Source organism: Arachis hypogaea, chromosome 16, assembly GCF_003086295.3.
Source record: "Arachis hypogaea cultivar Tifrunner chromosome 16, arahy.Tifrunner.gnm2.J5K5, whole genome shotgun sequence".
NCBI lineage: Eukaryota > Viridiplantae > Streptophyta > Magnoliopsida > Fabales > Fabaceae > Arachis > Arachis hypogaea.
This window is the reverse complement of record NC_092051.1, coordinates 133,296,256-133,308,860: the sequence shown is the minus strand read 5'-3', so window position 1 is coordinate 133,308,860 and position 12,605 is coordinate 133,296,256. Positions and strand designations below refer to the sequence as shown.

The 12,605-nt window shown below is 33.8% G+C and overlaps 1 protein-coding gene across 1 annotated transcript; it reads right to left on the bottom strand.

Annotated features, from left to right (window-relative positions):
- Positions 1-6,162: 6,162 nt before the first annotated feature.
- LOC140180249 (uncharacterized) lies at positions 6,163-11,288 on the bottom strand. The gene is made up of 7 exons (XM_072220702.1): positions 11,230-11,288; positions 10,962-11,146; positions 8,418-8,470; positions 7,724-7,822; positions 7,351-7,412; positions 6,685-6,807; positions 6,163-6,525 (listed from the first exon to the last, which is right to left on the bottom strand). The coding sequence occupies exons 1-7, from the start codon at positions 11,286-11,288 to the stop codon at positions 6,504-6,506; spliced, it is 603 nt and encodes a 200-aa protein (XP_072076803.1). The 3' UTR covers positions 6,163-6,503.
- Positions 11,289-12,605: the final 1,317 nt, after the last annotated feature.

Below are 12,605 nucleotides of genomic sequence, written 5' to 3'. Positions count from 1 at the left end.
ATATATCGGTATGTATCAGTTCTAAGACATCTTTAACTCTATCGAAACCTAATTTCCTTTCGTTTGTCCTTTTCCCCTTTATGCACTCAATGCAGACTTCAAAGTCCGCCAAATTTAGGGGTCCAAGAATTTCATCCGACACGAGCCTCTGAATTTTCTGTTTAGAGATGTGACCTAGGCGTTTGTACCATAATGATGCCGAATTCTCATTTAGTTTTCATTTTGTACCTGTTTGTAGTATTTCATTATTATAGGAATTTAATTCAAGCCTATATAGATTATCCACCAAATGACCAGAACAAATATTATTCAAATTATAGAAGAGACTGACTTTATTATCTCCGAACGAACAAAAATAACCTAATTTGTCCAAACGAGAAACAGAAACCAAATTCCGTCTAAATGACGGTACATAAAATGTCTCTAATAAATCCAAGTAAAATCCACTCGTGGAACATAATCTAAAGGTTCCTATAGCTTCGACTGTAACTATATTGCCGTCTGCCACATAGATGTATCTTTCAGCATCACTTGGCGGTTGGCTCCACAGGTAACCCTGCATAGTAACACTTACATGAGTAGTAGCAGTAGAATCTACCCACCAAGTATCAACAGGTGCATAACTTAAACTAGCCTCAGAACAAACGAAAGTAAGAATTATACCCTTCTTTACACGCCAGGTGGCATATTTGGTACAATCCTTCTTCAATGTGTCCCACCTTCTTACAGAAGAAATAGGTTGAAACTTGATCCTGTTTCTTAGCCTTTTTCTGCTGAGAAGGCACATCCGCAGTAGTATCACGCTTTCTTTTATACTGAGAAGATGAAGCCATGTGAGCACTTTCAGTCTTATCTTGCTGTAGCCTCTCTTCTTCTTGCACACAGTGAAATATAAGCTCATTTATGGACCAAGTGTCCTTCAGAGTGTTATAACTCACTTTGAATTGCCCAAAGTGTTCAGGAAGGGAAATCAAAATGAAATGCACGAGTAAATCTTCAGACAACTCTAACTTTAGTGCTTTCAATTTTGAAGCAAGATGAGACATTTCCATAATGTACTTCCTTATGTTCCCTTTACCTTTATACCTCATGGAGACAAGTTTGCTCAAAAGACTACTTGCCTCCGCCTTTTCATTCTTAGTAAAGAATTTTTCAACATCCTTTAGGAACTGTTTGGCATCTTTATCCTCAGTAATTGAGCCCCGAAGTGCCTTAGGAATTGAGCGTTTCATGATCATAATGCTCATTCGATTGGATCTCTCCCACTTCTCTATTTTAACCTCATTAAGGTTTTCTGGCGTGGAAGTGGGTTTCTCCTCTCGAAGAGCTATATCTAGATCCATACAACCGAGGACAATCTCCACGGTATCCTTCCAAACTTTAAAGTTTGAACCATTCAGCATAGGAATACTGCTAATTTGTGCAGAAACATTGGTAGCTAAAACCATAGTTTCTGGATTAGAACAAAAGAATATGCAGTAAACATTAGTTAAATAATGAAAAAAATCCATATTGAGATATCTAGAACAACATTAATTTTCAATCTTTGGATAGAAAAATTAACTGTAAGTGATACTCTCATTGCAGTAATCAAATATTGTCAAAATTCTTGTCACACATTAAGCGTTTCTTTGGACTGACTTAATGCGCACATGGAAACTTAAACTTCGCAACCTATTTATTACTGCATATATTTTTTATTAATTGGCCAAACAATAACCTTCCTTTGGGCCGATTATTGATCGCATAATTAATAGAAAATAAACAAAAGTGTGCAATGCTTATTATTTGGCCAAACAATAAACTTCCCTTGGGCCGATTATTGTTCGCATAAATAATAAGTATTACTTTATTCTTAATCAGTTACCCAAATATTTATTTACCATTAATATGTGTATGTAATTCGGCCAAATATAGGTCTTCCTTTGGGCTGACCAATATTGCATGAATTACATATCACCATATTCCTAATGTTTTAAATAAATCAATTTTTACAAAAGAGGCTACTTTGACAGCATAATGTTCAATCAATTTATTCCAAAACTAAATCTTTATAAAATAGGTGGGTATAATAATCCAAATTGTTACTAGTGTCCTTATGTAGCAATTAAATAATATTTTTTTATTATTCAAATATTATTAATATGTATACATAACTAGGCCAAATATAGATCTTTCTTTGGGTAGATTAATATTCGCATAAGTGACATATACATAATAATCCTTATATCCCAAAAGGAATTGTTAATCAATTGTATACTAAATTAATAGCACACATAATTAAATCTGAAACAATCATATATATTAATACTCTATATTTTATGTTTCAGAATAAATCAATTATTATATCGAATTAAAAAAAATTGGATACAGTAAAATATATATATGCGCGGCCAATAATATGTATATACACGCAATAATATTAAAGCCATACCAAAGGCATAATAAAGCTATACATATATGCACAGTAGCACACCCATAATATACGTATGTGTATAAAGAATTGCAATACAGGGTATTTGCATTAAAAAAAATTAATCCTTGTGCTCGTGCATCAGTACCAGTTATATATAATGTGCACATACACATATATATCGATTGAAACAATAAAAAGAAAGAAAACTGATATTTTTTATGACTAAATTATGGATGGTTCTGATACTACTTGTTGGAATAAATTAATTTTATTAACCCAGATCATCCATATTAAATCACCAAAAATATCATAATGCGAAAGCGTACCTTTACTAGTAGAAATTAGAAATTAGATGGAAGAATTGTATCAGTCTTGTGGTTCTTTCGATCTTCCTCAACCAAAGCCTTCTGAATCCCTAGGCGGCTGAATTGTGACTCTTTTGATGGGGAAAGAGCAATAAAGGCAGCTTTGGTATGTTGGGGACCGAAACCCTGAAGGTCTATTTATATTTGAGTATGGCACCCATTAAACCCTAAAGCCAAAATAAGATAGTATCTAAAGTCCAAAAGATAATATATCTAAAATCCAAAAGATAATTATCTAAAGAACAAAAGATAATATCCGGTTTTATTCTCATTTAATTCCAAATCAAAAGTAATTATGACTTATTTAATTTAGCATTTATAACAATAAATGAGATCACCTTTATATAAGTCATTTAATTTGAAATAGAATAATTTGTGATAATAATTAATATATGTATTGTCCACAAATAAATTAGGAAATTAAATAATTTCCTAACAATTTGCCGATGCGGCCGTTGCATTAGATCTTGAAAGCAACTCTTCAAAAAGTGTTGCCTATTGACACCGGGACGTCACTTGAGTCACCAATCTTGGCGAGATTAACAACCCCACTATGGTGAAAGTAGCCAAGAACCCACCTTTGTTGGCTAAGTCAAGGATGCATCTCTTACTCTCAAAGGGCCTAGAGGAAAATAAGCACACAACTTATTTCATATATAATTCAATCAACTCAACTTCATAAGCAAAAGGGGGGTACATATGCATATTTATACTAGTAGGGGAGGGGGAATCTTCAAGACTCGGGCGATGTGGGACTAACTCATAACACAATATAATAATATATGCTAAACTAAACTACTTTAATTAACAACACAAATGTAAAGATATATGCTCCTGCATCATTCTCCCTGGGTTGGAAAGAGCTCTTGCATTATCTTTCCTGGGTTGAAAAAGACTCATCTCGTATTGGCAAAAGATTCTATTGGTGAGTGCATCTGACCTTGAAAGATGTTAAAAGGCATAGCTCAACTTGATTCTTTTGACCATCTACATGTTGTAAAGGAGTTAATATGATCTTCTTGCCATCTTTGATAAAAGAGTATATATTTTTGAAACCATCATGAATAGCTCGACGATCATATTGTCAAGGACGCCCTAACAGTAGGTGACACGCGTCCATCGGGATGACGTCACACTACACACTTTATCTTTGTATTTACTTCCCAAAGAAAATTGGACTAAACATCATTTTGTGACTTTAACTTCATTCTCCTTTTTTAACCAATGCAACTTGTATGGACGACGATGTAACTCGGTTGGAAGCTTCAGTTTGTGTACCATATAATTTGAGACAACATTTTCACAACTTCCGCTATCTATGATGACCTTGCAAAACCTTCTCTTCAACTGTGCATCTTGTGTGAAAGATGTTGTGGCGTTGCCAACTCTCGTCTTCTATTACCCTTGCAATATTCAAGCTTCGACAAACTACTAAAACTTCTCCACAATCGGCTGGAACTTCTTCAATAGCATAGTCAACCTCACATTCCTCCTCTTGCTCCTGAATTGTTTCTTCGTTAACTGTTTCCTGGACAAGAGTGATAACCCTTCTATTTGGACAATCAACAACAATATGCCCAAAACCTTGACATTTGAAGCATTTTTTACTTGATGATCCACGCTCCTTGTTGCTTTTATAAGATCCTGTCTTCATTTCTTGTTCAACATCAAAGATGACTTCTTTGTCCATCGGCGATTGAGTGTTATTTCTTTGTGTTATTTGCTTTTCAACCTTTAATGACAACCTAATGACATCATCCAAGGTCCAATATGGTTGCAGCTGAACGATATCAGAAATTTCTGTATTCAGTCCTCCAAGATAACGAGCAATTGTTTGTTCTTCAGGCTCTTGAATGTCACACTTCATAAGCAACTCTTCGAAATCTATTGTATATTCTTCTACAGATAATGACTTTTGCCTCAAATTATGAAATTTGATGAAGGTGCCTTGCTTGTAATGTTCAGGAAGGAACTTGCGCTTGAGCTCACGATGCATTTTGTCTCATGTCCTGTTCTTTCTTCTTCCTTCTCTTTCTCACTGACGCTTGAGATTCTTCCACCATATTGACGCATGCTTCTTCAACTTGATAGCTACAAGTTTCACGTGTCGTCTGAAATGTCTTTTAACTCGAACACTCTTTCTACTGTGCAAATTCAGTCAATAAAATAATTTGGTTTGAGTCTCCCTTCAAACTCAGGAATATCAATTTTGATTCCTAAGTCTTTAGCTTTGTGAGTTGTGTTGTGTCATGTTCTTCGTGAGGATAAATCTTCAGACGAAGAATAATAATAAAAGGGATTTGCATTATCCTCTTCACTAGAAGAACTATCATCACTCTGCTTGCCATGATTATTTTGAGCTGCTTCATATTTTGCAAGCTGCTCTTGCAACTCCTTAACTTGACGGCATAACTCCTCCATTTCAATCTCTTAAGTAGTTCTATGCTTTGGAGCCATCTTTTACTACTATGCAATGAGGTTGATGCTTGGGTGTCGATGTTATGATGAGGATGCACAATGATGATGGAAATGCACCAATGGTGATAATGATGGGAATGAACGAAGATAATCACCAACAGAAAAGGCACCAAAAGAAGAGAAAAGAACGATACTACCCGGAACTTCGCAGCAAACAATCCGCACTGACGACGACTTGTACCAACAGCGACATTGCTCTGATACCAAACTGATGCCAGGACGTCGCTTGGGTCAGCAGTCTTGGTGAGGTTAACAACCCCACTATGGTAAAAGTAGCCAAGAACCCACCTTGGTTGGCTAATCCAAGAATGCACCTCTTACTCTCAAAGATCCTAGAGGAAAATAAGCACACAGCTTATTTCATATATAACTCAATCAACTCAACTTCATAAGCAAAAGGGGTACATATACATATTTATACTAGTAGGGGAGGGGGAATCTTCATGACTCGGGTGATATGGGACTAACTCATAACACAATATAATAATATATGCTAAACTAGACTTCTTTAATTAACAATATAAATGTATAGATATATGCTCCTGCATCACCTATTCTAAAACACAGACAACGCTTCAAGGTAGAGTCTAATACAACACTTATTAAGTGTTCTCTTTTTTATTAATGTTTTATAACTAGTAAAAAGCATTGCCTTTTCTTTTTGATAAAGCAACCTTTGGAAGTGATGCATATTCAACCTACTATGGCATCACTTTAGAAGCATTGTCTCTTTTACTATTATTATGGCATCAATTTAGATATGTTGCCTTTTATATTATTATTGTATAAAACATTTTAAAATTATTGCTTTTTTCTTGTGGTAGTACCATAGTTATATTTTGGCATTTTTCTCGTAATTAAGCATTCAATTATAATTTGGGTCCAATAAGATTAAAGACATGAAAAAAGAGCCAAAACCAATAAGTATTATCATGTTAAAAGTTTCAAATATATTATACATAATTATATAAAGATTTCTAATTCATATATCAAAATATGATAAGCTAATTTAATAAGAAGCCTTTAAACACAATACTTGTTCTGACTTAAAAAGAGCTAAATACAAAACTAACGACTGAACAATACAAGAAGGGCATAATTAATTATTCCATTTTTCTCACACCTTTATTTTTGGTTTGCTTCTATTTTTTCATTTTTGGTGTCTTGTGTCTTGAACAATGAGTATTGATATAGACCTTCCCACCATGTTCCTCTTTACTTGGCTCTGTCTCTAATAACTTTATTCAACAAGGATTAATCCCAAACCTAAAAAGTAAGATGCAAAAATACCTTCGGTTAGACATAAGATTGGCATTTATCTAAGTTTGAGATTTCTCAAACATCGAGCGTAGTGGTGAATCTTGATCACGAAACCAAAAGAACCAATATAATAAAAGATGAATTTTAATAAGTTTGTGTGCATACTCTTTACTTTGTTGTGCAAATTCAAGCACTTGAGTCGTTGATTTTTTCAACTTCACTACTAGGTTTTCTTCTACCACCGTTCTACTCATGCCACTGCTAGTCCAGCATGGAAAGCACTGCAAACTTAAAATCAAAATATTTGATTTAGAATTTGAGAACTATAATTAACATCAAGGATTAGCACTGTGGTACTGAGAAAAAGGTTTTCACCTGCACCTAAGACTAATTAAAACATTTTGTAATTTGTGATATCAGAAAATAGGTATTAGATTAATTCACAAAATTCAACTTGAAGGACTAAACTTTAAACCATTATTTCTTAAAAATATATGAGGGAAATAAATGAATGGAGCTTGCAATTCCCATGAGTAAATTGATACGTTAACTAAGTATTAGATCAGTTAAGTTGTACATAAAAGCTTATAGTAAGAACACCCTGTATTGGACAATTATTTCAATTTTCCAAATCCTAACTCATACCAAATTTAAATACAGTGATCATAATTTTATTTAAGGAGAGAAATAATAGCTAAATCTGCAAATAATATACTCAACAAAGATAAGAAACTTTTATAAATCATGAGTGAGTTATGTAAAAGACAAGTATGAATATGACCATCATATCTCAATATTTTTGTTAAGAGAAATTAAAAAATAGAAAACAACCTGAAATCATCAAGAGTCCACTTGTCCCCTTTATCCTTATAATTGACTCTATTGGGTATGGCCTGCACATTTAAGAATGACATTTCAAAGTAAACCACACAATGACACTCAAAGTTGTCAGGAGCACTGCTCTTAGCATTCTCTAGTTTAATTGTGTATCACGAGAAGAACTATTACTGGAGTTGAATCCTACATCTACTTCTTGGATTCTATGATTCATTAGATAAATTTTCTCAAAAATCTCAAAAACCAATTTCATTTTCTATAAATAACTCATACACCAAATAACAATTAGAGACATGCAAACAACAAATTGAAGGACATAGCAAAATGCATATGGCATTAGCAGAAGTGCAATAGAGACTAGAAAAACCTGTTCAAAGACTTCATAGCCAAGTCTAAGTCTAACATCTTGGTCCTTCTGAAAATTAAATATACTCCATGAGAACTCAACAGCTCTCTTAGATTGCCTCTACAAAAACAAAAGTACTAGCTTCCATTAGATCATAGGAAGCATTAAGTCAAGAATTTGATTAATATAAGAAAAACTACAGAATAAAAAAATATAAGAGGTCATAATAAGATTATTTGGAAACATACTAAATTGTGCATGTTCTCATTTGAAATATTTCTTAAGACATTGAATTCTTTTGATTTGAGCTATTTTTATAAGATGAGATCCTAATTTGAAACTTCAACAATTTCCTGGCGTGTTTAAGGATTTTCTAGGTCTGCAACTCTTTTCCATTTGTGTCTCAACTTTAGAATTGAATTTCACTACAAAGATGAATCCAATGTTAAATTCCCCAAATTGAGATTTCACTAACAATAATTGAATAACAAGCCTAAAATTTACATCATTTCGTGAAGCCTTTTGCTGGTTGGCTATCTATTTCTACCACAATAATATATCATAACAATAAACCACTGTAGTGATTTTATAGGACCAAAAATAATTAAGCAGTAATTTCTCATCAAAATCACATAAAATATTAGCATCAAATATTTAATTTTAGCATTATAAATAACAACCATTGTTATTTAAGATAATAAAGGAAGCTACTCACAGCCAAAAATCGATATTCCTTCTCTCTTTCTATAAATGCTAGTTTCTGAGACCCTTGGAAAAAAAAAAAGAAAATTCATTAGTGAAATTCCTATTACAAGGCAATACAAGTTGACCTTAAAAAAATATTCGTAACTAATAATTCAAGATAGAGCAGTTCAAATCTAGCACCTTTGTTTTTTTTTAATCTAAAAAACATTAACAATAATTGTTTGGCTTTTATAAGGCTCCACGAAAAGTGCTGCAACATCCTACAATCGTCAAACTCAATCATCACACCACACCACACCACAAAGCTCATTTTAATCAAATTGAACAATAAATAAATTAAATTGAGTAAACATCATATCACTTTGATAACATCAATACTTTTCGTCAATTATACTACTATGTAGAAGTTTTGCTAAATTTCAACTTAAGTATTACCAGAATAATTGCAAGTAACAAGGACCTCAGTTTTGAGATTGACAATGCCGTGAGTGAAGAAGAAACTAACCACAACCGTTAAGACACGATGGAAAGAGGAGTGTAAGAGAGAGAGAGAGAGAGAGAGAGAGAGAGAGAGAGAGAGAGAGAGAGAGAGAGAGAGAGAGAGAGAGAGAGTTGCAAAGCACCGGAGACAAGAAAACTGAAGCCGCATACGAAGATGTAATCATCCGGTGAGACTAAGCTTCTAAATCGGACTTGCTGTTGAGATCCTTCACGAACTGGCGTAGGAGATTCAACAACGGAGTCATCAATTGAAAGAACATGCACCACAAACCGCGAGTAGAGAGGTTGTCGTATAGAGGAATGCAAAGAGAGAAGGAATGATTCAGTGCGAGTAGAGAAGGAACCACGAGTAGCATCGATTTAGGAAAATTCCAAAGATGATGATAGGGTTGGGACTCGGGCTCCTCATAGCATTTTGTTTCTAATTTAAATGTTATGAACACAAAAATGATGAATGAATGGATGAAAGCTAATGTATTTCATTGTTTGAATCATTTTCTTTTTTATTTTTTTAATTAAGGAGGAAAAGAGTAATTTTCATTGTTATATTTGGAGGGAAGGTTAAAATTTAAGTGGAAAATACATTTATATGTTTTAGACGACGCTTATAATAGAAATTTTATGAAATATTTTAAAATAACCGCCATAAAGTGTAATGTATGAATATTATAAGTGTTGCAAGTGTAATTTACTGAAGTAACGTTTTTTACATATTCTCTAATTGATTAAAGAAAACGCTTATAACGTGTTGACTGCAAAAGTGTTGCAATAACATTATTTCATTGCAACAAATATTAGACGTCATTTTTGATAATTTTAGACAACACTTTTTAAGTTTCGTTTGTTTACAGTATATGTTGCAATAGCTCAAAAATATTGTAGTCTGTTTTAAAACATTTTGGAAAATTGGTGCGAACACACATAATATCATAAATTGGTCAATTGGAATTATGTTACAAAAAATATTGTTTATATATTAATTATAATAAGATAAATTATAAAATTGAAAATTATTATATTTATTAATTACTAATAACTAAATATTTGTAACAATTATTATAATATAAACAAATAAATTCCATACAAATATCAAATATCAATAATGTCATAAAATAATATTCACGGGTAGTTCACATCGAGGGATTTGTGGTCTTTGACATCAACATCATGCTTGTGATGGGCATATAGGTCATCTAGGTGGTGGTGGATCATTATATCAGAGCTTACCATTAATGGCTTTGTAAGACATAAAGGAGGTGGAGGGAGCTTTTATCCATTGTTTGAAGAGTCGTTCTATATGGACTAAATGAATATGCACAACAAGCTGACTATTCTTTTCAGATCAAGAATCTTTGCATTTTGATTGTCAAAGCTTTGTTGGAGATGGGTAATCTATTACTGCAGCCTTTGGTGAGTGTACTTCCAACTCCGCATACCTTGTTGTACTCTTCGAGTCCTGCTATTCTAGCTGCTAGCTAAGCTCTTTGTTGAACATGGTGATTTACTCCCTCGGATTTGACCCACTCGTAGCGGAATGGTCCTCCAACGTTGGAGTATCATTAAATCGAGGAACAATTGTGGTATTAATGTGCTCAACACCGTACATTCTCCCATATTTGTCACCATTGACCATTTGTGTCTATACTCAGTGCTCTAAAATTGGAGGTGGTTTATTCTAGCTCCTAGTTATGATTTGAATAGCACGCTCCTTGACTTTTTCCATGCTCTCCTCAAATCAATTCTGACATAGATTGAAAAACATAAAAGCATTAAATATGCACATTTTTATAAACAATGTCTAACTGAAAAATATGAGAAATTGAACTCACATGAATACCCTCGAAGTGTTGATAAACTCATTTGTTGTGGTTGTTCTTTCTTTTGTAGACCCGCTTGAAGAGTTTACTTTTAATAGTTGAGAGACCCATCACCCAACACACTCTTTAGTTGTGGTGACAATACAGTAGAAGTCAAATTATATTTAAAAACTATAGATGTAAGAAAATATAAGTAAATAATATACTTAGCTCATGATCGGCTATATGTTACGAACCATTTTCTTTGACGTAGTAACATGTTGTAAAACCACTGGTGTGTAATAACCTTCTTGTACTAGATGCTCGACTAACCTTGGCCTTACCCTTCCTATCCCAGTATTCCTCTATGTCCCAAATACTCCTTCGATGTGTGAGAATATTATTAGGAATCCAATAAGTTAGAGCACCCTTGTTGCGATATCTGAAAATAGCTCACAGAGGCATTTAACTGCTTTGACCTGTTAAGCATTGTACATCTTTTTCTTTTCAACAACAACAACAAACCTTACCCTATTAGTTGGGGCCGGTTGCACGGATGAAACGATGTCATTGAATTCTACCATATATCATGTCTGCAATGAGACTATTTACATGTTGTTCTCTTTTGACCACTATGGTCTTTTTGGGGTCTTCTTCTTTCTTCTGTTTCCTGTCTACCTTTCATCTCAATCGCCCTCCCAAACGGTTGTTTTACTAATCTTCTTTCTACATGTGCAAACTACCTAAGATGCTATTTTATCATCTTTTCAATAATAGGCATGAAGAGATATTGAGGGTGATGATTTCTGTAACACCCTACCACACAGAGTCTTATAATTAAGTTATAAAGTTGAGGTGGCAAGGTATTACAACCTCTAAAAAGTAAAATTATATAATATAATATAAGTGAAGAATTATTTTTATCTAGGAACCTTTGAAGGAAAGTTTAAAACAAAAGTCGTAATGCTCACGTGGACGATAAACGTAAACCGGGTAGGATAAGAGTAAAATGGCAAAGATATATTTAACAAAGCTTCCAACTCGGCTCGCGAAGATAAACTGGCCAGATCATATAAGTATATATATACATATATATGAGAAAATTCCAAAATAACCCAAAGCATAAAAAAAATGACAACCTGTTTCTTCGAGTCAACCTCTAAGAGGGACAAACATAAAATACAAGGTGGAGAATCCATATACGAATATAAACATAAGCAAAAATATGTCTCTGAGCCCCTAAGAGTTCTTCGCTTTATCAGAGTCTCCAGAATACAGGGTGGAGCTTCTCAACCTGCATCTAAAAAACAACAATATTGTATGAGATGAGAACCGGAGGTTCTCAATATGGTTAAGGTGCCCACATATATAATAAATAAGGTCCCGAGAAAGCCAGAGGCAATCTTAGAATGCCGACACATCGGTTATAATTCTTAAGGAACTAAAACAGAAACCATAAGCAGGGGTAAATATCTAAGGTCTTTAAAGTTCTAACTCAATCCTAACTTAATCTCTCAAATTACAATCCACTCACTGTCTCATTCAACTCTAACCCTTACCACTGACCCAACCAGTCACGGCCTATGGCCCAAATCAAACCAGCTCGGCCTCCGGTCCAAATAAACTCAACCCGGCCTCTGGCCCATTACAAATAAAATCAACACTATCACCCGTCCACCACCAAGGTACTCAAAACAGAAAGACAATCACAAACACAAGTAAATACAAGGCAAACACATTTAAAGAACAGTTACAGCAAGTATCATAGTTATCAATTAAACATAATTTATCAGATAGGCAAACCAAAACAATTATGCACACCCAAAAAAGTAAACAAATGCAACATGATGCATGCCTGTCCTACTGGCCGTGAGCTCACATGTCGGTTAAACTACCAGAAC

What these genes read in the sequence shown, in the direction of transcription:
- LOC140180249 (XM_072220702.1), bottom strand. Translation starts at nt 11,288, where the DNA reads ATGGTAGAATTCAATGACATCGTTTCATCCGTGCAACCGGCCCCAACT. An exon ending in TTACTACGTCAAAGAAAATG is followed by an intron (nt 8,471 to 10,961) that starts GTTCGTAACATA and finishes TTTTTTTCCAAG; the next exon opens with GGTCTCAGAAACTAGCATTT. An exon ending in TGGACTCTTGATGATTTCAG is followed by an intron (nt 6,808 to 7,350) that starts GTTGTTTTCTAT and finishes TTTGATTTTAAG; the next exon opens with TTTGCAGTGCTTTCCATGCT.